This window comes from Temnothorax americanus, unplaced genomic scaffold (genome assembly GCF_048541705.1).
Source record: "Temnothorax americanus isolate GAGA-0224 unplaced genomic scaffold, ASM4854170v1 Scaffold22, whole genome shotgun sequence".
Lineage (NCBI taxonomy): Eukaryota > Metazoa > Arthropoda > Insecta > Hymenoptera > Formicidae > Temnothorax > Temnothorax americanus.
In genome coordinates this window covers 1,763,058-1,785,518 of record NW_027509360.1, presented here as the reverse complement: position 1 = coordinate 1,785,518, position 22,461 = coordinate 1,763,058, and the positions used below count along the sequence as shown (strand labels likewise).

General features: G+C 35.4%; 1 protein-coding gene and 1 long non-coding RNA gene across 16 annotated transcripts in view; one reads left to right on the top strand and one right to left on the bottom strand.

Moving 5' to 3' along the window:
* The window catches only part of LOC143898161 (uncharacterized), a 277,565-nt gene that overhangs the window by 12,567 nt on the left and 242,537 nt on the right, over positions 1-22,461 (top strand). The window lies entirely within an intron of this gene.
* Mp (collagen XV/XVIII-type protein multiplexin) overlaps positions 1-22,461 on the bottom strand; it is a 229,525-nt gene that overhangs the window by 9,773 nt on the left and 197,291 nt on the right. For 8 of the 11 annotated variants that reach the window (XM_077407440.1, XM_077407439.1, XM_077407434.1 and 5 more), the window contains 5 exons: positions 13,121-13,204; positions 8,024-8,105; positions 7,114-7,208; positions 6,038-6,214; positions 5,520-5,717 (listed from right to left, as the gene is read on the bottom strand). In XM_077407440.1, the coding sequence (XP_077263566.1) occupies positions 5,520-5,717; positions 6,038-6,214; positions 7,114-7,208; positions 8,024-8,105; positions 13,121-13,204 (636 nt within the window). The remainder of the gene's footprint in view (positions 1-5,519; positions 5,718-6,037; positions 6,215-7,113; positions 7,209-8,023; positions 8,106-13,120; positions 13,205-22,461) is intronic. The other 3 variants (XM_077407438.1, XM_077407442.1, XM_077407443.1) reach the window with 1 other exon arrangement.

Here is a 22,461-nt window from a genome sequence, read left to right as displayed (position 1 = left end):
TAATTAACGACATGCTTCGCAATTCATTAATGTTTCATATTGATATTGGTGTATGCACCTAGCGTTTGCTATTTGCACATTTATACAATTAATATTTAACGGGTCTTGTTCGTAGTGAAATTCATCCAGATCTCTCTCTCTCTCTCTCTCTCTCTCTCTCTCTCTCTCTCTCTCCAAGTCGTAAAATTAGGCAGTTCATCCCGTATATATTTTTCTGTTAGAATTCAATGGCATTTTATTCGCGCGCACTGAATTCTACTCTCTACCATGTATATAGCACATACCTATAAATCCGCTTCTACTTTAAAGCAGTTCTCTGGCGGTAATACATCGTGGTGTGGCCTTAATACAATTTCCGAATTTTCTCTTCCACTCGGTTCTGTTCATTCAAATTCCAGTCCGCGCGATCGCTCTCACTGGGAAACATCTGCCGAACCGATCGGCGCCCGCACACAAATGCACACATCGAAACGCGCGAACATCTGAATTGAGTATTATTGGCCCGTCTTCAAAACGACATTCCGGGACGCAACACCCGCGCATCTCCAAGCCTTCCTTCCTTCCTTCCTACCTGGCATACACCTAGCCGGCACATGCAGTAGGCAGCCTAGAAATTGGTTTCTGTATTCCCCGGGGAAATCGGGCTCTCTCGCACATCCGAGGAAGGACCGGTGCGAGGCGGGGTCACGTAAGATAACCGTTACTGTGTGCGTGTGCGCGCGGGCATCTGTCTTTGCATGAATTGTCTCGACGACAAGGTTGGTCTCTACCGTACAGTATTTAGGCCTTGTTCGGATACGTACTCGTACTCTAAATCGTTCCATTTGGATTCTGTATTTCCGCGATCGAGCGCAGTGACGATTGAGTTATTTGTAGACCGAACCGATCCCGATGTTCTTTAGTGCTTGGTATTGCGGAGATTGAAATAATTTTAAGGATATTCTAAATGTGCATCCGCAATAACGTAAAAGTCGAAATCGAATCAATCGAAACTGAAAAATATCATAAATATTATATGATTAAATGTACAAGTTAAAATCCATAATTTAATACTCTTCCAACGCCTATTAAGAAAGTCTCAAATAACATTTATCTGATTTGAAATAATTTAATAAGATGTATTTGATCGAATTCCCTGAAAATATATCATTACCATAATCTGTAAGTATTTAAAAACTTACATATGTCTGACGTTTTCATTCAATAAAAGTCGTTTTCACATCAAGCATATCAGAGAATAATGAATACAGGTAAAAGAATATACATGATATCGGTAAGGTTTTTAAATTTAGATCTTTTTCATATTGTTCAGTTTTCATTAAGTGAGATACAAGCATGTTTCATGGGAGATAGATTAAATCCTTTTTGGAAAAAGATTAATAAATGCGAGCAACGTTTTTTTTGTTAAAATCAACAATTGCGAATATTATAACAATTTGAATGCCATCTGCTTCTTGAGAATCTTTATCAATGACGTACATCCGTCCCGGGCGCTAAATAGGAATTAACTACTAGCAGCACAGTTCTATTGTTTCAGATCGTCCTATATTCAACGACATGATGTATGTTTAACTGTATATAGATCGTTATGCATATGCAGTTGCAGTTGCAGCTCGTATAGTTTTCCTCGGTTCCTAAGCAAAACTGCAAGCTTATCGATTCGTTATGTTGTAAAGATATATGTCTCTTTTATAGTTGCTTGAATCATTGATATTGCCGCATTGTCGCATTGCACAATGCGAGATTTTATTGCGCGTGGATAGATATGACGTGTATATAATCTAATTCGCGAAGTAATCATTTTTCTCAATTTTCTGCTCAATTCTTTATAAGAAAGAATCTGTATAAGCGAAATGAGATTTAGGATTTTTGCCACGTATAACTTCATATTCAAAATAAAAATACCCTCCATCTCTGGGATTTATTTAGATTAGAATCAAATATGAAATCGTTCTTTGAGATTATCGTATCGACATGTCTATATTATATTATCATTTCGTGTGTTTGTAGATTAATAAAATTTAATAAAATTTGAAATTGTCATACGATATCAAACGGATTAAGTGCTCACAATAAGCGATAGAATTTAATCGAAGAATTATATAATATTATACATTAATGACATTTATCGAATTTATTTATCATAATATAAAATTCAAATATATAATAATCCTGCGATGAATTATTATCCGGAGTACGATTGCAACAGCAGGAAGTTGCCAATGTTTTCCGCGCTCTCAGCTCCGAAAGTAACGAGATTTTTCCTCCGCTCTGCGACGTCTCAACAACTACCAGGCTAGGTCAACTCGGCTTTTTTTCCGGCGGTGTAACATTTGGAAGCGTGCCACCGGCATGAAAACAGAAAACCGTAACGCGCGGCACTGCATTCTCTCTCTCTTTTTTGTCCTTTTATTTTTTTACATCTTCGTATAACCGGGCATGAGGGTGGGATAAATATTGCGTCACCGCCGATCTTTCAGCGATATGCGGGTGCATCCGCGTCACGGGTTTATGTCGTTGATAAAGCGGAGCGATTCGGTTCGATAGCGCGGCGATGATGCCCTTATTCGTTCTGCCACACCGCTCGCCACTATATTTTTGCGCGACGTCGCCGTCGTTGCGCTTTCCAACGCGAAAACCGCGTAACAAGAGAACAAGGTGAAAAACGACCACATCTCTGGGGGTAAATTGACGGTTTGAGGTGCGACAGGATCGTTACGTTCCCGCGACAGCACGGAGATTTCTTTTCTCTCCTGTGGCCAGAAACGGTTTCAGGAATTGAACCACTACCGCTGACTTTGACAGCGCGGAATATCAGTCTTGAGTAGATTTAGCTTGTTCTATGCAGCGCTATACTCGAGCATTGCTAAAATCGATGTTTGCCCCAAAGTTATTGCAAGTTGGAAAACATCGGAAAAGATGATAAAGGTATTCCAAATGTAGAATACTGTAAAAGTAATAAAAGCAAAATTGAAAAAAAACTTGTGAATATTACATGATAGCGCGAGGAACCAAAAAATAAGATGACGAAATTATATTCAATGGACAATATTATTGTTTCGTTTTGTTAGATATTATGCTTATATAGCAAATATAATAATAGCAAATATGATAGATAATAAAAACAATAAAGTTGTTTTTTTTTTTTTTCATTTCTATAGCACCAGTCTTTTTACTTTTTCATTATTGGGCGAATATTCTTTTATACTCTTTGAAACGTTATAGCTATCGTTACGGAGAAAGTTGGAAATGTTGCAACTATACTTCGTTGCAAGGTCGGGCGAAGAAAAGAGTTTTGTTTATCGGGAAAAATGTGGGAAGAGAGGTCAGGAATTTTTCGTGTTATATCCCGTGCAGCATCCCCGAAATCACATTCATTCATACGAAACTCACGCTAAAACTTTTACTGCCGTTAATGTCGCATGTATGTAGATGTATTTGCTCTACGCTGTATACATCGTTTTAATATCGCAGGCCTGTCAGCGCGATTCGGGACCATTTTTGTAGCTGGCAAAATAACCGAGTGAGATTCGCCGCGTTTTTACTTTTTAAGAATGGGTCGGGACCGACCGCAATGAAATAGGGAGAGAAAGCGAGAAAGAGAGAGGATATTCAACGGGAAACGCGAACGAGAAAAGGGAGGAGGCTGAGGATCGGACTTACAGCTTGGCCGTTATTACGTGCACAGTTTCTTATTCCCCGCGGGGCGATACGCGTTCCATTCCTATTCAACGAATTTCTTGTCGAGTGGGGACAGGATCGCTGTAGTTGTCGTTTCGGTACACGTAAAAGCGGTTGCATGGGGAGCAGTAGGTATACTGCGACGTGCCCGACGGTGGTTTGGGATCCACCTTTGCGTGCATTTTCATGCACTTCGAAATGCGATAGCATGGAATAGTAATAATACTCAATAACTAGATAAAGATATAAATTGGATCGTCTAGCTCTATAGGAACATCGAAATTCCTTATATACGATTAATGTCATAAATATCCTTTATCCCATAATGTAATTTCGTTAATTTAATTTCGGTTTTTTATATTGAATAATAAAAATCTAGGAGATAATGTAACATAAGTGCTACGTTGTGCGTCTCGATTGAAACTCATCGTTCGCATTTCAATTGCGCATTTCTTTCAAATATAACTCAAATAACAGAATTATTCGCAACGCGAACAATTCTTATTATACAATTTGTCTGAGAAAAGTTTATTTAAAAAGATGAGCCCATTTCCTGTTATTTTAACAAATATTAAATATTCGTTCAAGTATAGTTTTCAGTTTTTATATAATCCGCAAAGATAATCCGCAAGTATGAAGAGGAAAAATGGTTAACTGCAATGGGATACTTTGCTGAGTTGATATACAGTGGATGGCGTCGAATGCGATGTTTAAATAGCATACTTTTGATAATAGCTCGACGATTCCGCGAGAGAAGATATGGCCCTCCATTTCCCTCCGAGTTTCTCGCTGCCGCGTGTCCATTTCGGGAAAATAGCGAATAATACGACTGAGCTAGATTCATACGAGGATAATGAAAATTTCTTGAATGGAGATACTTATCTACTTATTATAGCGACGACTTCGTACGGTCGAGCGCGCTTGAATTTCCTCTACTTCGCAGTAATCGCGTACACAATAAATGTTCTCCTCTAGCAAATTTCTCAATGTCATATCTCTTGCGTTAACATTACCCTTCCATTCGTCCGGTCTTCGTTTTCATGTCACTGTTATATCCAGCAGAAACCATTTAGGCAAACATTCCGGTTTTCCTCTTCTAGCTTCTCTTTCAGTTGACACGATAATAGAATATATTAAATTTTTAATTCCATAACGATGACAATAGTCATTCCCTGTTATTATTCCAAATGTGTAGTTGTATCATTTATATAAATATAGCTTACACACAAAAGCTTTATATAATGTTGCGTCATTTGTAGGTACTTTGTTGAAAGAATGCAATTTCTTATTTAATAAAGTATATAAAAGATAAAGATTTTTTTAGATAACCGTTATCGTCGTATCCTTTTCCGTTACAATATGCGCGACCATTGGTGGTTAACAATAATAAAAAGTATATATATACGAATCTCAATGAAAGTTTTATACAACTTATCGTATCGCGAAAGTAGCGAATATAAAGAAAATCTCGCGGGGATAAGCAGAAATGGCGAATGTAAACCGCGGAGAAGGCGCCGGAGAAAATATTAGGGGCATTCAAATAAGTTAAAGTTTAACGGTTTGACAGGTTATGTCGGGTTAAAGTCGAGTCAAAAGTTAATTAATTAACTTTGGGCGCGCTACTCTTTAAGGTTATGCAAAATACACAAGCGATATGACACTCATTAACCTATCACGTTAATTTTTGGGTTAAAAGTTTAAAAATTAACTTTTTACCCGACTTTAACCCGACATAACTTGTCAAACCGTTAAACTTCAACTTATTTGAATACCCCTATTTTAACTTGGCTTTCGGCCTCGGCATGACAGATCATATTCAAGCGTAGCAATCTACTTACGTCATAGCCAGAAAATTCTCCTTTTCCGGGCGGCCCCGGCGGACCTTGCGCACCCTTTTCACCGGCTATTCCATCCCGACCTGGTTCACCCTTCTGACCTTGAGGACCTCCCGGCCCCGCTATTCCAATATCACCCTTGTCACCTTTAGCCCCGGACGAACCTTGCTGTCCTCTTTCCCCTGGCGGTCCTGCCGCACCCTGAAATCGAGACATTAATTAAGCATGCATAACGGTATCCAGCCGACGAACAAAAGCGCCGAAAGTGATATAGTTTTCCAAAAACTGTCAAGGAAAAGAACTAGAAAAGAGAATTTAAGAAGTCCTGTAATTTAAACAAAAACGATTTAAAAAATTTGTTCTTTACAATTTTAATATTCGTTACATTGTTCGATGTCTTCAGATACATGTATGTATAAAGATGTTATATTAAAATTAGTCATAAGTAGCTTAAATATATATATCACTTTTAGTGCTTTCATTAATTAAATCTTAAAGATCGTGAGAATGAGAATCATTACCGTGAGGCCCATTAGACCCTGCTTGCCTTCCTGTCCGGGTACTCCTGGCTCACCCTTCGGCCCTTGTATCATCTTTGGCATCGTAAAGGAAGACATTAAGGCCGTGGCGTTGCAGGTGCAAGTGCCGGGGTCTCCCTTCTGACCGGGTGGTCCCTGTGGTATCTTCATTTGCCAATCCTTGAAATATCAATACGTTTAACGTTGCTTTGTAATTTAATACCGTTTGAGCACATCAGTTATAATAGCGTTTACGACTAAGTATCAGTAAACTATTTGTTGCAATAATGAACAAAGCGGTACAATCAAGTTCCGACGGTGTCTAAAAGCAAATACGCATGTACATACACCGCGTACCAATAACAGCGGAAGATGGTAAGCACCGTGAAAGCGGCTTTAGTGTAATCAGTGTTACATGCGACAGGCGCCGGTTCTTCGGTGTCGATGCTAAATTGACTCACGCGAATAACAAGATAAATGAGTGATCCCGGATTCAGGCGCATTCAGGCCGCCTTCAATATCATACCCGCGCTCGGATCTGCGGACGCGATCGCGGTCCCTACAGTTAATATAACGAGATACCTTTCCCGACTAATAAAATCTTGCATACTACGATATATATAGCTAAACAGAATAGTATAATTTAACAATCCACGTATAATTCTATTGCATATTTTGGATAAATTTTGAAATAAGATAAAGTATAGAGAGTTTATATTTCTCAATTAATTATATATATGTATATACATAATATATTATTATAAACAATTTGTTGTCTTATTTCTTTCATGTTTTATCGCAAATAAATACACACTTATGGATAATAATTACAAAATAGATGGCCACAATAGTAACTATGATAAAATAAAAGTAATCATATAATTCTCATTAATTTGGATAAAGTTATTTCAATTATGATAATAATTTCAACCAATAATTTAATTAAATCGTTATTAATTATTCAACTGTATCGATTTAGTTATTATAGGAGAAAGCACAAGAAATAACATCTTTTTTGTGATTGTTTATCTTGAGATTAGTCTATGAAAAAAAGTTTGTTGATTGAATAATGCACTCACCTCGTCGCGACCAGGCGGACCAGGAGGCCCCGGGGGACCCCTGACGCTCTCGCCCTTTTCCCCTTTGTCACCCTTCTCGCCTTTCGGACCTTTATCTGAAAAAGAACAAATGCGTCCCGCCATAAGTCCACGCAACTTCGTCGCTCTCTGTTTTGACACGCCAGGGTGATTTATGCGCGCGAAAAGTAGGTTAAAAAAGTTTGCTTCATATTTTATCATCGTTTCTTCGACGCGAGATATCTCCGAAGTCGACGCGCGACGTCGCGCATCGACGTCGGCTATAGCGAAATTAATAAACGATTTTTAACATGCCGCCCTATCTTTACTAAGCTAGGGATGTAGGATTAAAAAAAAAAAGAAGATATTACGATGTGTCAGTGCATTGATTAATTGGAAAACTGTCAGACTAAAACTATCCCAAAATACTGATACGATATATTGATATACGATATATTTGAGATAGTTCCAATATCATCGCAATAAATTACAAAAATATCACGAGCTTGACAAAAGATAATAAAAAATATATCCGATTACGAAAGAAAAAAATTGATTTACATTTCTCAATATAAAAAAATGAAAATCTTGTAACTACAAATAAATACACATTAGGTGTGATGAGAGATGAAAAATATTGAAATACCGAATTAGCAGTATCAATCGTTTGATTAAAAAATATCGAGGCAAAATGATTTTAATTAATTTGGATTTTAATTAATTTGGAATCTAAAAGACAAGAGGCACGGATAATTTCATAAATTGATTTCTTCCATGTTTCTAGTTACACATATGACATCGTATGGATATATCTTCTAAATAATCTAAATTGTTAGAACATAATTCAATAAAGCGTTATATTTTATGAGCGGTTGAAAAATCATTAGTGCGGCTATTAGATGACTTTACTCACAATCTGGATTCGGAGGCGGAGGCGTGATGAATGGCGGTGGGTTACTCTCTTCACTTTTGTCTTCGTCCGCATCTCGACTGATCTGAAAATGTATCACAAGCAGTGCCGATAAGATTGGATTACGCTATCTCGTTAGCGATACATAATAGAACGATTATTGACGTCGTTGTCGCCGTTGTTGATTGCTAATTCAGAATTCCGTGCAGGCGAACGAGTAAACAGCGTATACTTTTTTATTTATAGCATTTAGTTGCGATGAGGATAGCGAAGCAGTGATCGATTTACCGATTAGTTATTTTAAATGCAAATTGCAGATATATATTAAATCACAATGTTATTAAAGCAGTATACCCTGAAATGTAAGTAATAAAATTTAATGTTACTAATATATACGCAATGAGATAATCTTAGGTAATGTGCGATATTATTCTTACGTTTCATCATATCCCAACTGTCACGACTGCCATCGCAAATTGTTAGTCAGTAGTATAAATTATAAATGATTGCATGCGCCAGTTGTGTGAACAATGCAACGTCCAAGTAAAGTTCCTCAGACGTGATACCGGATCTGTCTTGTACGTTAAAAGCGAATAATACATCAAGCAGTGACGGTGATTAATGAAGTTCCAAGCCAATCAGGCAGTATGGTTAGCACACATGACACCAGCCCTAAGTGTTTTCCGATAATTATCGGTAACGACGGCGCTTTATCGGGCTGAGTCGACGTCCGGTTAGGATTTTTCGGAGATCGAACGCGTTCTTGCGTTATTACAAAAATTACTCCTTATTTCCGTTATCAGAAATCTGCTAAATTCGTTCAAATATGCCAAAGATATCATTTCCGATTTTATTCATATTTATTATTATTATTTATTATATAGATATATAAATTTATACAAACGCACCGAACCTATATGCATATATCACTAAAGCAGAAAAATATGATATTTATCTCTTTCTGCTTGCGCGTAAAAAAAGCACGCGGTTTATACTTCATTTCTAATAACTAGATGACAGCTCGCAATATAATTCGGTTTTTGATTCGGTTCGGTTTTTATTCATTTTAAATGGAGTTATTCATGGCCACTCGTGTAGCGTTGTATGAACTTAAACAGTTCAATCTTTCCAAACTATTATTTATTATAAACTAATATTATTTTTGACAATCCAATATTTTTTGAAACAATTTAATGAAAGAAAACTTCATAGCGGGTCGTATTTTCTGATTTTTTTGATTGAGGATTTTGTAACATTTTTTTAACGTACGTTTTTAGTTACGTTGCATATTCGAACACTACAAACACGTGCACGCGCGAACAAAAAATACATTTGTCGCATCTGTCGCGCTACTGCAATAACGTGTAGTATCGAATAAAACAAAAGGAGTATCCTCAGCATTCTGTTCGTATATGTAACTTACATTTATTGCACACGTTTTGCTTATTTTACGCTACGGTGGATTTATAATTTTGCATTTAAATTAGCATCATTTGTTATTAGGGGCATAACAGTTATTTACGAGTACAATGCATTCATATAATGAGAATTTAGAAAATAAAACAACAATAACGCGTAAATAAACGTTATAATACGTTATAATGAAGAGCTACAGAGCGAATTTTGTTATTATATATATTGTAACATTTGCACAAAAGATACCTCGAGGCTGTTAATCGAGTTAATCTCACTTTTATATATTCGTCTGACTCTCAGAATTTATAGCGTATATAATAATAATAATAATAATAATAATAATAATAATAATAATCCGCGATTCTTATGCGCTATTTCGATATTCGCTCGACTACGCGAGATTTACGGCGCGCGGTCGGCGTAGTTTGAATAATTATATGTATTTCGACGTACACGGGGTTACATCGCGAACCGAAAACGTGTGCGCTGGGAATACGGGCGGGGTTTCAGTTTCGGCGAGAGAGAACGAGAGAGAGAGAGAGAGAGAGAGAGAGAAGTTTCAGCCAGCCGCTACGCGGAACTCGTCATGTTTAATTCCCCCGTGCCTTTTTTCCTTCCTATATATACCGCTCACGATGGTGGAATTACGCGGGCGTGCACGCATCTGCACATACATTCGCGTACAGAACCAAGGAAACGGTCGGCACCGTAACACCTGCCGCACGATCGCAGTAACACGTAATGTCACGACGACACGTCGCTCCCGCGCGAACGCTCCAGGCGTTACCATCGAAATCGTTCACCCGGTACATACCCTGATCAGCTCTCCCATGCACGACCTCGTCTTTGCATCCCGCCATCGTACATTCCCGGGGCTTTCCGCGAGAGTGGGATTTTACGGGTGAAATAAATTCCGCTCTTCTCCGCGCGCGAAGAAAAGCTCCCCGTGCGCGAGCCCGCCGCGACTGAACTTGGACTGAATTTCCGGGCGAGCGCAAGCGGGAAGATCCCGCGAAGGATTCGGGATGATGCGGGATTGCTATCATAAGAATACGCATTTACCGTTATTTGTTCGATGTATCTCGTGAACTCTGCAGTTGGACCGGATAAACGTCGGATCGACTCACGGAGTTGATCGTTAGATGTTACCTACAATATTGAACATGGCTTTCTGCTCGATTACTGACTACTGAGCAGTGAAAAAGAAGTGATATTTTTTTTAACTAACATTAAATGCAGTTCTAGCTTCTTTTAGCTCGAAATATCACTCTGTATGCAATTGTTGTATAAAAATGACAAATTGAAATAGCAATAAGATTCATATCTTATACATAATATTAACTATGCCTAATGTAAAGATATCCATTGGAAAGATCAGCATAATTAATGCTTGTAATAGATAGCATTTAATATATTCTTAAATAATATTTTAATATAATTTTTTTAATAATTTTTAATCTTTAGATATGGAGAAAATTTTGGAAATAAAATTGATGTTCTATAAAATAAAATCAGAACGGAAATCACATATTTAAGTTAGCAAGTTAAAAAAAATACATGAGATATTCAAGTAAGTCATATTGCACTCAAATACGATTTAATTGCTCGTTTAACTATAATACTCGATATTTAACTACTCGCCATATCAAAGATTTATTATTATATGTCGCGATGTATTGGGAGGGAAAGAGAGGGTAAAAACACATGTCAAAATTTCGCGATATTTTTTTAGCAAAGTCGACAAAATTGACAATTATTTCCGATGGATGAAATGATATCGTGGTATATGTAATGCAGATCGTATTGATTTAATGAATTTAGCAAACGGTAAAAGCACCGGAAATTAGGTCGAGGACGAGTTCATCAAAATGCTATTGGTCTGATACGGATCACCAGTCACTGTGACACAAACTATTGCCTCAACTTCTGGAAAGGCGGTACACTCGGCATACATAGCGGATCGTAGTCGATTTATTACCGAATTTAGTGGGGAAAAGCGAATCTCTCGTCTCTCTCTTTCTCTTTCCCACACTTTCTCTATACGACACATTAGACGCATCGCTGCAGCTTGCTGGAAGTTAGCTTGCTGACCCGCGCATCTGATTCGTTCCCAGGAGTGTATCAGAGATAGTTCTTCTTCTTGCCCGCATGATTCGCGCGTGCAATTTACATTTGCCTCGTACACGAGTTTTGCAGAGTTTTAGGACTGACGCTAATGGACTGTCGAAAAGCCGAGAGAATCGGTTTTCAGAAATGATTTCAAAATTGATTAGTTACAAGTCGCTTTTATTGAAAATCAGCTTTTTGCGAGGACCAATTTTCTTCAAATTAATCGTCTGTTTGTAATAGATTACATCACGAATTGATGCACGTGAATCGGTGACTTTAAATATGAGCCGAATAACCGAATCCAAATTTACTTATTATACATAATGCTCCGGATATTACTACGAAACTCGCGGGAATCGCGGTTGTTGCGTGTTTCTTTTGAAGGTAAACTTGGCTTGCGATATAATTTATACGCGCATTGTTTCGGAAGTATATGCCCAAATTTCATTCGGATCACGTCCAACTTCGTAATGACTGTGAGTAGGTGGCAAAGATGGAGTGGTGGCAGGACATTTCGGGTAAGCAAAGTTGTCAATGCGAAATCCTAATAGAATTTTCGCGATTATCCTGCCGGTATTTACGAGATTATTCGCGTAACTTAATTTCTCGTTTCTTCTTTCTCTCTCTTCTCCGGCTTTCTCCTAATGGCCGACAACTTTTAAGAAAGTTCTCATTAAAACTTTATTCCACATTATAAGAGTTAGTTAATTTGAATGAAACCAAATTGTTATCGGTGAATAAAATCATTAATCTATAATCTGTATAATTCAATAATTGAAATTATAAGGGATTGTTAGTAGAGATTATTTTATATATGGGTCGTTTAAGATAATTATTTTATTAATTATCCCGTAATTGAATTTGGTGGTAAGCGCCTAAGGAATAATGTAATATGTTATAATCATATTAATCTAATAGAACGGAAACCAAATTATATTTCAAGTTCTAAAATAAGATCATAATTTATGATTATGACGAGATAAAACGAGATCATAAATCATTTTGTATAAATAATTTAATATGAATAATGTTGTACACATTAGTATGGTCTGTAATTGATTTCTGTAACTGATGATGTCTGTAAAAAATAATTACAATCACGAGCATTATTTTTTTCCTACTTTCGTTTAGAGAATAGCTTTTTCAACTTTTAAAAAGTAAAATTAATCTCTGTTAAATTATAATAGAATCACAATATAATCTTTGTTAATTTTCTTAATCTGTTTAAAGAAAAGTATAGAGAATAAAGAAAGAATAAAGTTGAAATATAATTATAAATTTTTTTAGTTTAAATATACTAGCGAGAAAATTTAGGCATGTTTAAAAATTATTACAATTAAATTATATTAACGCTATCTCATTTAACAAATTTCTTTGTTAAACAGCAATACCCCATGCATGCGAATTTTCAAAAACCCGTTAGTAAATTACTTAAGCTTTATATTAACTCTTATAAGTTAGTGCTTGGACGATAAATACAACGGACAATTATAGTTAGGTATTGCGTGTATAGTATTAATGTCAATATAGTATTAATTTAACGAAGCCCGAGCCCAATTTGCGGTAGACGTCTACCTTATTGAATTCAGGGTCGCCGGAACCGTCGAATGAATTGACATCATAATCATCACCAGAAGCGAGCTCTTCATCTGCTGAAAACTATGAAAACACGTGGCATTAATAAATAAATACCAGCAAATTATTGATTTGAACGATATTCTCCGATGTGATAAACGCTTGCTAAAAATGCAAAATAATGCCGAAATCCATTTAGAATTTAAGTTTAAATGAATCACAATGAAAAATGTGAGATTAAGACATTACACTTTTTTGCGACGATTTATATAATCTTATTTTCTATATTTATTATAATAACGAAATCTCAAATTTATTAAAATTGTATTATTTCATCCTCCTAATGTAAAAATTTGAGTAAGAAAAAGTGATAGATAATATTATATTAATTTACGTACTTTTTCAAAGGTGAATTTTGTTCTTAAAAAATAGATATAAATTTAACATTTTTGTTTAAGTATATAAACTATTTAAGCGAAGTAATTAATTAACCATTCTCAAATTTATATTAAAAAAGAATTAAAGTAATTCAAATTTGCTATTAATAATATAGATATATATATGTTGATATTTGTTGCAATCATATTTCGAGAAGTATTGCGACGTTACAACGTCTCGTGTTATATATCTGTTCTCTCAAGTGTCGGCACGTGAACGGTATAACACAGCGAGCTTGCGGCGGCAGCGCGTTTAATTGTCTTCCGTTTAATTATCCTTAGACGGCAACGGTCTTGGGGTTTGTTTGACGCGCATGCGACGCGCGTCATTATTTGTGTGTATTCAATGTCGCCGCGCTATCGCCGTGTTATCATTTGCGCGGCGAGACTCGAGCAGGTAGCACGTAGCGCTACGACCCGCTCCGTGTGCCGTCGCATTACTTTTCAAAACACGATCGCTGTAAGTGCTAGCGGCAAAGAATCGTTCTCTATTATAAGGTGCCAATTCACGAGACGCTGAAAATGAGCGTCAACAAGGTGAACGTGGGGTGGTTTCGCTTTGACGCTAGCGTCAAAGAAACGAAGTTGAATTTGTTTAATGTTCAGCGTCGTCGTTGAATCGTCGTTAATCGTTCCAGTACAATCAAACATATAGACTCCGAAATACGTAAAATATTAATTATTTTCAAGTAATATTTTCAAGTAATAATAAAATTTATGGATACATATATAAATAAAATATATTATTTCTGAAGATTTTTGCTTGCTGAAAATGAGCGTCGAGCGTCAACGTGAAAAGGCATCTTTATGTGAAATACATGAAATCTTATTAATAAACATAAAGAAGAATCCGATGATTCCGTTACTTGAATCCTTCGAGTCGGCGATTCGTTACACACTTTCGATCCGGAAATGGTAATGGACAAGCTATATTTAAATTGGCGAAAAGTTCGACGCGTGATCTATCTTAAAGTATCGTTGAAAAAATTAAATATCAAATTAGCGAATCATATTGAAATTGTGTTTCAATTATTAGAGCGGGTTATTCTGCGTAATTTTGTGGATTCACCTGTATCCCATATCGCGCATCGAAATATTCGCCGAGTTTAAATATAATTTATTCTATCGTTTTCGTATTGAGAGAGTGTGATATGACGATTAGCGTAATACGATTCAACAAAAAATCGCGATATCCATCGTTTAATTAGTTTCAGATACAAGAATAGAGTAAGTACTCGTTTATACGTTTGTATTGTACAACGTGTTAAATATTTCGTAACGGTGACAAATTGGTAACCGCAGTTTCGGCGCTTGTTTTTAGCGGCATACAGCGTGCTGTTGTTTACGTAAAGTCGCTTTGTTATCGTTCGCGCGGTGAGTCTTGATGTGTGCGTAGGACCGGGCGCGCGCTGTATACCGTCGCATTATCATCGCTCCGAACGCGATCGTGACAACTAGTAGAAAACGCGGTTCATATTTGTGAACAATTAACGTTTATATCAACCCGCGAGATTATAATAAACTTATCTCGAACTTCTATCGTAAATGTATCGAGGCGACAAGTATTTAAAATTGAAATGTAGCGATTAAATACGATAGAAGATGGGAATTGCAAATTCTTTTTTTGCGACACATTTAACAAGAAATAGTAACTTCTTTAACTGACATACGATGCTTGTGGATTCCGCGTCGCACTTGGTACCTATTGTTCGATTTAAATGTAATTTTCGTCCATTATTATTTCGAATATTATTACCATTTACTGAGAACGCGTATTAGCATAATGCGAATTGCGCTAGATCGAATAATTCAAGTAACAACGTGTTATATGTTCATTAATAATATTTCATGTATTTCGCGGGATTCCGCATCGTGGTTAACGTCGGAAGTGCCGCGCAAAGTGCCGCGAGATCGTCACATTTTGGTGATTAGTGCGCGCGCGATCGTAATTAATGTCGTGTTTTCGCGAGTGACGTGTGAGCGCAACGGAGAAATCTGTGAGAAAGAGGAGGCTTGGGAAGCATCGGGCGACGGCAAAGCAACCGAGTAAGAGTAATTTATTACTTATATATTATTTATTACTTACTAAAATAATTGTCTATTTCTGTTTATTTGGCGAGTCATAGATAAGAATTAGAAAAAAAGGCTTTTATTTAGACTCTTATAAAAACTTGCATCTAAAAAATTTATTTTAAAGACGGACAAAGAAATTGATGTATAGTATAGATATAATTATATCTTGTCGAATATTAATAATTCTGAACGCTAGAATTTAGGTTTTATATTTGTATTTTACAAATCAACGTAATTATATAACTGCAATCATCATTCGCATCGTATCGATGAGAAACGTTAAATCTTTCATTTTAATCCGAGGTATTGGGTTCGTGAATACCTACTGCAGATAGATATCACATTTCGCAGAATCATTGCCTTGAAATGGATGGAATAGGCCAGATTAGCGCAATGTTTAACTCTGGACTATGTATAATGTTCATCGATCCATTGTGCATACAAGAATGCACATGCACAAAGCTCATACATAGAATGGGTTTATCGCCATTGACGTATCATTAACTGGTTTGGCACATTTGATTATTTATTGATACGTTTTCGTATTTTATTATGAAAAGAAAAGCAATTATGAGATCACAAATTGTTTGGAATTTATATTTAAGTATAAATTCTCGTATACAGAAATGAAAAAATGATAGAAAATATTTTACAGCTTATAGAGTATGCTCGATAAAAAATTATAGAAAAATGATAGAATAATTTTGGCAAAAGCGAAATAGTTCTGAAATTTAATAAAAAGTTCTTTTATTTTCTTTTTTCTCAAAAAATATTTTTAAAATAAAATTTATGGGTTTGCGTCCGACCGACGTATATCCAGAGTTAAATATAAAAATAGATACAAGAGAAAAGTAATATGCAATATGCATATGTTATAATCATATGCAGAAAAAGTGTAAAAAATATTTCATGATTACATATTTTTCTAATTATCTACTGATTCATGTAACGAGAGAAAAATGTGTTAATTTCTGTTTTTATTTATTAATAATTTTACTCATATTGTCCTAACATTATTTTAATCTTTCATAGCTTATCCATTATCATATTTATATTAGATTTATTGATAATTCAATCAATTTTATTGTAATGTAGACAAATTTTCTACATACATATAATAAGGAATGATGGATCGATGATCGTTCACAATGAAATATCGCATATATTAATAAATATCTTGCATGAATTATCCTATATTTTGCGCTTCGTGTTGATTCGAAAATTTGCAATTTCTTTGAATAGTATATATGCAAACATGAATAAGCACCTTACAATGATAGAGGAAATACGATGCCACACACAGCGCACAATATGTAATTGAAAATATATCTCGATTTTGATCAAATTAGATTTATCTGATCTTCTACATAGTATAACTCTGTATTTCATACGTTTGGTATCAGTTCATACTACAATTTCCGGGATAATTTCATATACATCAGATACAGTACATATCACACCACAGATGAGCAAATACGTAAATAAACGCATCTATTGAACGTGCGGTATTTGTATCAAAACCTGTATAATAGTATCGAAAGCTATGCATCTCGAGTTGATTGACTTATCGTGTCATTGTAGGGTGATTAATTTGTTTCCACGAAATATTACACATATTAATCGATTCTTTATGATAATGTCGGCATCTTTAAGAGATAGAACTTATTTAAATTGAGTTTTGTAAGATTGCCGCATGTATGATAGATATGCATAATTCTCGATTTTTTTGATACTCTTTCCTCGTCAGAGCTCGATTTCCGTTTAAATGTCGGCATTTTCCTGAAATTTCTCGGAATCGGTATCGAATAAACGTATCTTCGAGAGCGGAGCACTCGAAGGAAAGAGCACTTGACCTCGATCACAGGCAAGCCCAAAATATTCGATGATATAGAGGGATAAAATATCGCTGTATTTACAGTGAGTATTTCACTGCATCGAGTAGAGGTTAAGGCTCAAGTACAAGGGTATTAGTTGTATACAATATGTTAATCTGTCTTCGGAGATAGTATTATATATCTATGACAAAAGATTTTATTTACACGATGCTTCAGAATTGGTAGACAATACAGATGATATTATTCATGGCGAAATTTGGAGTTAATTTCAAATAAATTTTAATCTTGAGTATATGAAGAAAATTTGGACGGATCATTACATTTTATGATCTTTAAATTAAATATCCAATGTTCTTCTCAGACGTGTACGTGTCTAAAAGATATTTTAAAGACGTCTTTACGATATCTTTTAAACATTCGTACTGTCTAGGTTAATAATCTAAAATTTAATTTTTATGAAAAATGTCAGTCTACAACTTGATTATATTAGTAAAAGTTTATTCTAAATTTCAAAGAATGTCAGTGTTTCTTAATTCTGACAGAATGTATGATTTATTCTTAATATCTTCAACAAGGGGCGAATTATTATATATTTATCTCTCTCTCTCTTTCATTAGGATAAAATATGAATTAAATATAATTCGTAGATTAAAGTCATTTATCATGCATATTAGTATTTTCCAATTTCACACCTAAATACGCATTTCACACGAGACATGAGATCTCGGTAAAAATCTTTTAATTTCACGTGCTAGGTACAGAGAACGGATGTACGCGCAGGATAAATTGTACACGTAGAAAACAGTAGGGAAGTAGAGAGCTGTTAAATCTCCCGAAAGAGAGTATTATATGAGATGACAAGGGGTTGTAAAAGAGTTGGGCTTGACGAAATATAAATTCTACGGTATATAATACGAGCGTGGAACTTACACTTGCGCGATGCTAAATAGTAAAGCAAACTGAAAAATCGGCGCACCTGTTTCGCCTCGTACTGGTACACGTGCATAAAGCGATTGGACGTATTGATTAAATCGGTTCCGAGGGATTCTATATTGACTCTATATTTTTAAATTTTTATACCAGAAATATATCAAGTATTTAAATAAGACTTTTCGTTTGGAAAGAAAATACTGACCTAGAAAGATATATACGAGGGCAAAAGTGTTTGAAGTTTTTGATAAAAAATATTATAGTTTGGACGTAGAAAGAAGTACGAGAAATTCCCCTTTCTAATAAAATATTTAGATAGACTTAATGATATAAATAACGCACAGCATTAAGCGGAATTTAATTTCTTTTTTTTTTTAATGAAAAAGAAATATATAATTTAAGTATTCTCCATTCTGGTTATATAACTCTTGCGGTACCGTAAGATCCAGGGGTCAACGTTATTCCCGATTGCGAATAACGACGAATTATCGTCGCGCGCATACGTATACAGGCATATATAGGCTGCTTCTAAATTCATATGACCGCGAGCTGCAAATAACGATAATTTCAACTTGCCGCAAGTCACAAAAGGAAATAAAGCGCGTGGTAACTCGATTTATGCGAGCGCTCTTGGGGGCTTTTTTCCCCCCTCCTTTCTGCCGCTGAATTTTATACCTTTTTCGATACGCTTGTGTTTTATAGAAGGGCATTATCGGCACCCACGCGGTCTACGTGCGTTTAACCGTGTCTGAGCAAATTTACACATGGCACGTGCAAAAGCGACTTACATTTTCGTGAATGCGAGTATAGAGACGCAACTCGTCTCTTCTTTATAGATTCGTGGTTTTTGATTAATATAGATTGCTTGTAAAACTTTACGCGACATGCGGTATAAAAGTTTTATAATACTTGTTCGGGATTCTCAGACGAGGCTCTTAATTAAACATTTGATATTTATTTTCCGTTATACAACCAGACAATTATAAAATTTATTTCTTTTATTAAAAGTTTAGTGGGAAAATTGTCTGTTTCATTAGAATTATTGATTTCCCATATATAAGACTTATAACGACACACGCGAAATTCCACAGTTAAACTTTCAGTAAAAGAAAGACTGTTTTTAATCGTTTAATATAAATAACTGAATATGGAATGCTTGAAATGTATATAATAGGAGTACCTTTTCAAGATTTACTCCGTGCAATGTCCAGTCAGGCGGATTTCACAATGACGTATTTCCGATATTTCAGTTAGATCGTAGTATGAATAATTCATACAGAAGCTCCAAGTTTGATTGGGATATCGCGAAATGACGTCGAGTACTTCGATTTATATTTGAGCCCACTTGATTTCAGTCTAAAAGACGTAACAATGCTTTCTTTCTTCGATTTATCATATATACTCTTGCAAAATTCATTAATCAACAATAATTATTATCGCGAATTAACGTTAACTCCGTATTCCTTAGCATAATAGTGAGACGAACAAAGTTAAAACGAGATTCGGTCTACGCGCGAAAATGTGGATAATGAAAAATTCTTGCTGGAAAAGCTGGTTGAGTCTTTTATGTAAAATTTAAACTGCGAATTTTTTGGATTAGCCATGGACTTTATATTAAGCTCAGAGAACACGTATTCTCGAGACTCGTATAGAACAGTCACTCTATCTCTTCTCGCTCTACCTCTCTTTCTTCTTCCTCTTCATTGTGGACTTTCTTCATTTTTGCTTTCTCTATCTTTCGTCTTCGAAAATGTATTTAACGTCCCATGAAATTAAAATGTCGTCGCCATCGTCAGAAGAATGAGAAACGTCCTCACTCTTTTACGTGACATTTACTATCACAAATTTACATTATTCGCTCTTTTATAATTATTATCTACTAATTTGTAATATGTATTTTTTCCGCTGCGAGTGTTTTATAATCGTTGTACTGGTCACATTTTGGAGTACGATAATTTTTATATTTTGCAGAACAAAAATATCTTTAATATTCTTATAAGAATAAGTTTATTTTCTCGAAAATTAGTTGTCAAGTATTTTTATATCATACATATATTTAGCTCTTCTCTTATATATATATATATATATATATATATATATATATATATATATATATATATATATATATATATATATATATTACATGATTTAATTCCTCTTTATTATTATTTAAACGGCTAAACTTTTGAGGAATTAAATTTGATCAAATTAAAATAATATTTTGGAAATACTGTTTTTGTCGTAATATTATTATTCATTTCGCATTTTTTATTTTTATATAATCGTTGCAGAGTCAATACCTTACTTATCAGCGAGAGAAATGTACTATTCTATATTTATTATTCTATACCTATTTTTGCTGTCTAAGCAAATTTACAATACCGAACTAATTACACAGCTTAAAACTAATCCCGCTATTTTCTTGTTCAAAGATTCGATTAAACTATAGTGCGGGTTAACCGATTATAATTAGAAGTCGTGTACCTCGTGTTTAATTCGTTCCGTAAATTTGTCGGGTAAATAAACCGTCGTATCGTGCTGAAAATACCACCCTCGATGATTAGAATTCACGAGGATCCGACACACCTCTCTCGGTGTGGTAACGTCGTGATTTCGCTGCCATCACTTTCGTCTCTTTGCTTTTCTCGCCCATTTGTTTCGCCGCTCTCAAGATCAGCCAATTTTCACGCCTTCACCGTGAGATACCGATCGACCCTGTCGTAACGATCCGCTGATGTCGTGCTGGGCCTTTTTTCACTCGTTTCGTCTTTGTGCGAATTGGCCGTCACGGATGAGCCCGCGGTTCGTAGCCAAATTTCGATTATCGTTATTAGCATGGATTTTGGTGAATTCATCGACGCATTAAACGCTCCGGGCGTTGCCAATTTTACACGACCATCCGATCCTCAACGTTGAAGTCTTGTGTGATCTCTTCATTTCTTTCCATTATATGAGATTTCTTCACTTTTTTTCCCCTGTCATATTTCGTTAGTAGTGATTTTCAATCTGTTTCAAATTATCAGTTGTATTTGAACGAGATATAATCATAAGTTATGTCCGTAATTTTTTATATTATAATAGAAGTAATCGACAATAATTTGAAATATGGCTTTCTATTCCTGTATATAGCTGCCTCAAGCTAATAACATGTTTTTAAAGAGATTCTTTTTATAAATAAAGAAGTAAAAAAAGTCTGTATTCGAATAGATCTCACGATTCTTTGACTGTTTTCCTATGCAAGCGAATTAGGAGCAACTTATTTTATTCCGCGCGCAGGAAGATCGCTCAGAAGTCGCAATATTTCTGGAAGAGATTTGATTTATATCGGCGCTGTTGTTTCGCTCTCCGAGCAATTCCTGTTGAGCGTGTGTCGCGAGTGTATTTGTACTCTCACTCGCCTCATGTCACCAAAAATTCTCCGAAACTTGAATGAGATTGCGGGAATACACTGCCATTCTATCTCGCTATTGCGTTACCGTTTGTCCCCTCCGTTTCGCGGTTAATACTTAGGTAAAAGTACCAGCGTCGTTTTTTCTTAGGTTGTTTGGCGAGATGAGTGAGGAAAACTCATAACTCGCGAGGGTCGAGAGAAGCGATATTAACCGCAAGATTTGTGTCGCGATAAAAGACGCGCCGAACTAAGGATCAAGATAAACGCTCTTATCATCGGAGAAATTGGTCTTCGTATCGACAAAGCAATTCCTTTTCTCCGCGGATTTAATATCTTGCATTGCTGTGTGTGTTTTTGTAATCCTTACGTTTCAAATGGCTTTATCATTCGAGACAAACGATTAAAGTCAAACAAAAACAGTAGTAATTAAATAATTTATTGTGAAATAATTTTATAGAGAAAAGAAATGTTATACGAACAGTTTTTTAAATTAATGACTTGAAAACTTGCGATATTTGAAAGAAAAGACCTATAAAATATATCATCGAAATCTAGTTTTTAAATAAATTTTTTTATTATCTCAATTTAACGCATTTTAATTTAATTTAATAATGTTAATTTAAGAAGTTTGACCATCGCGGTACTACATAGCTATTGCAAATATGTATTTTCTCA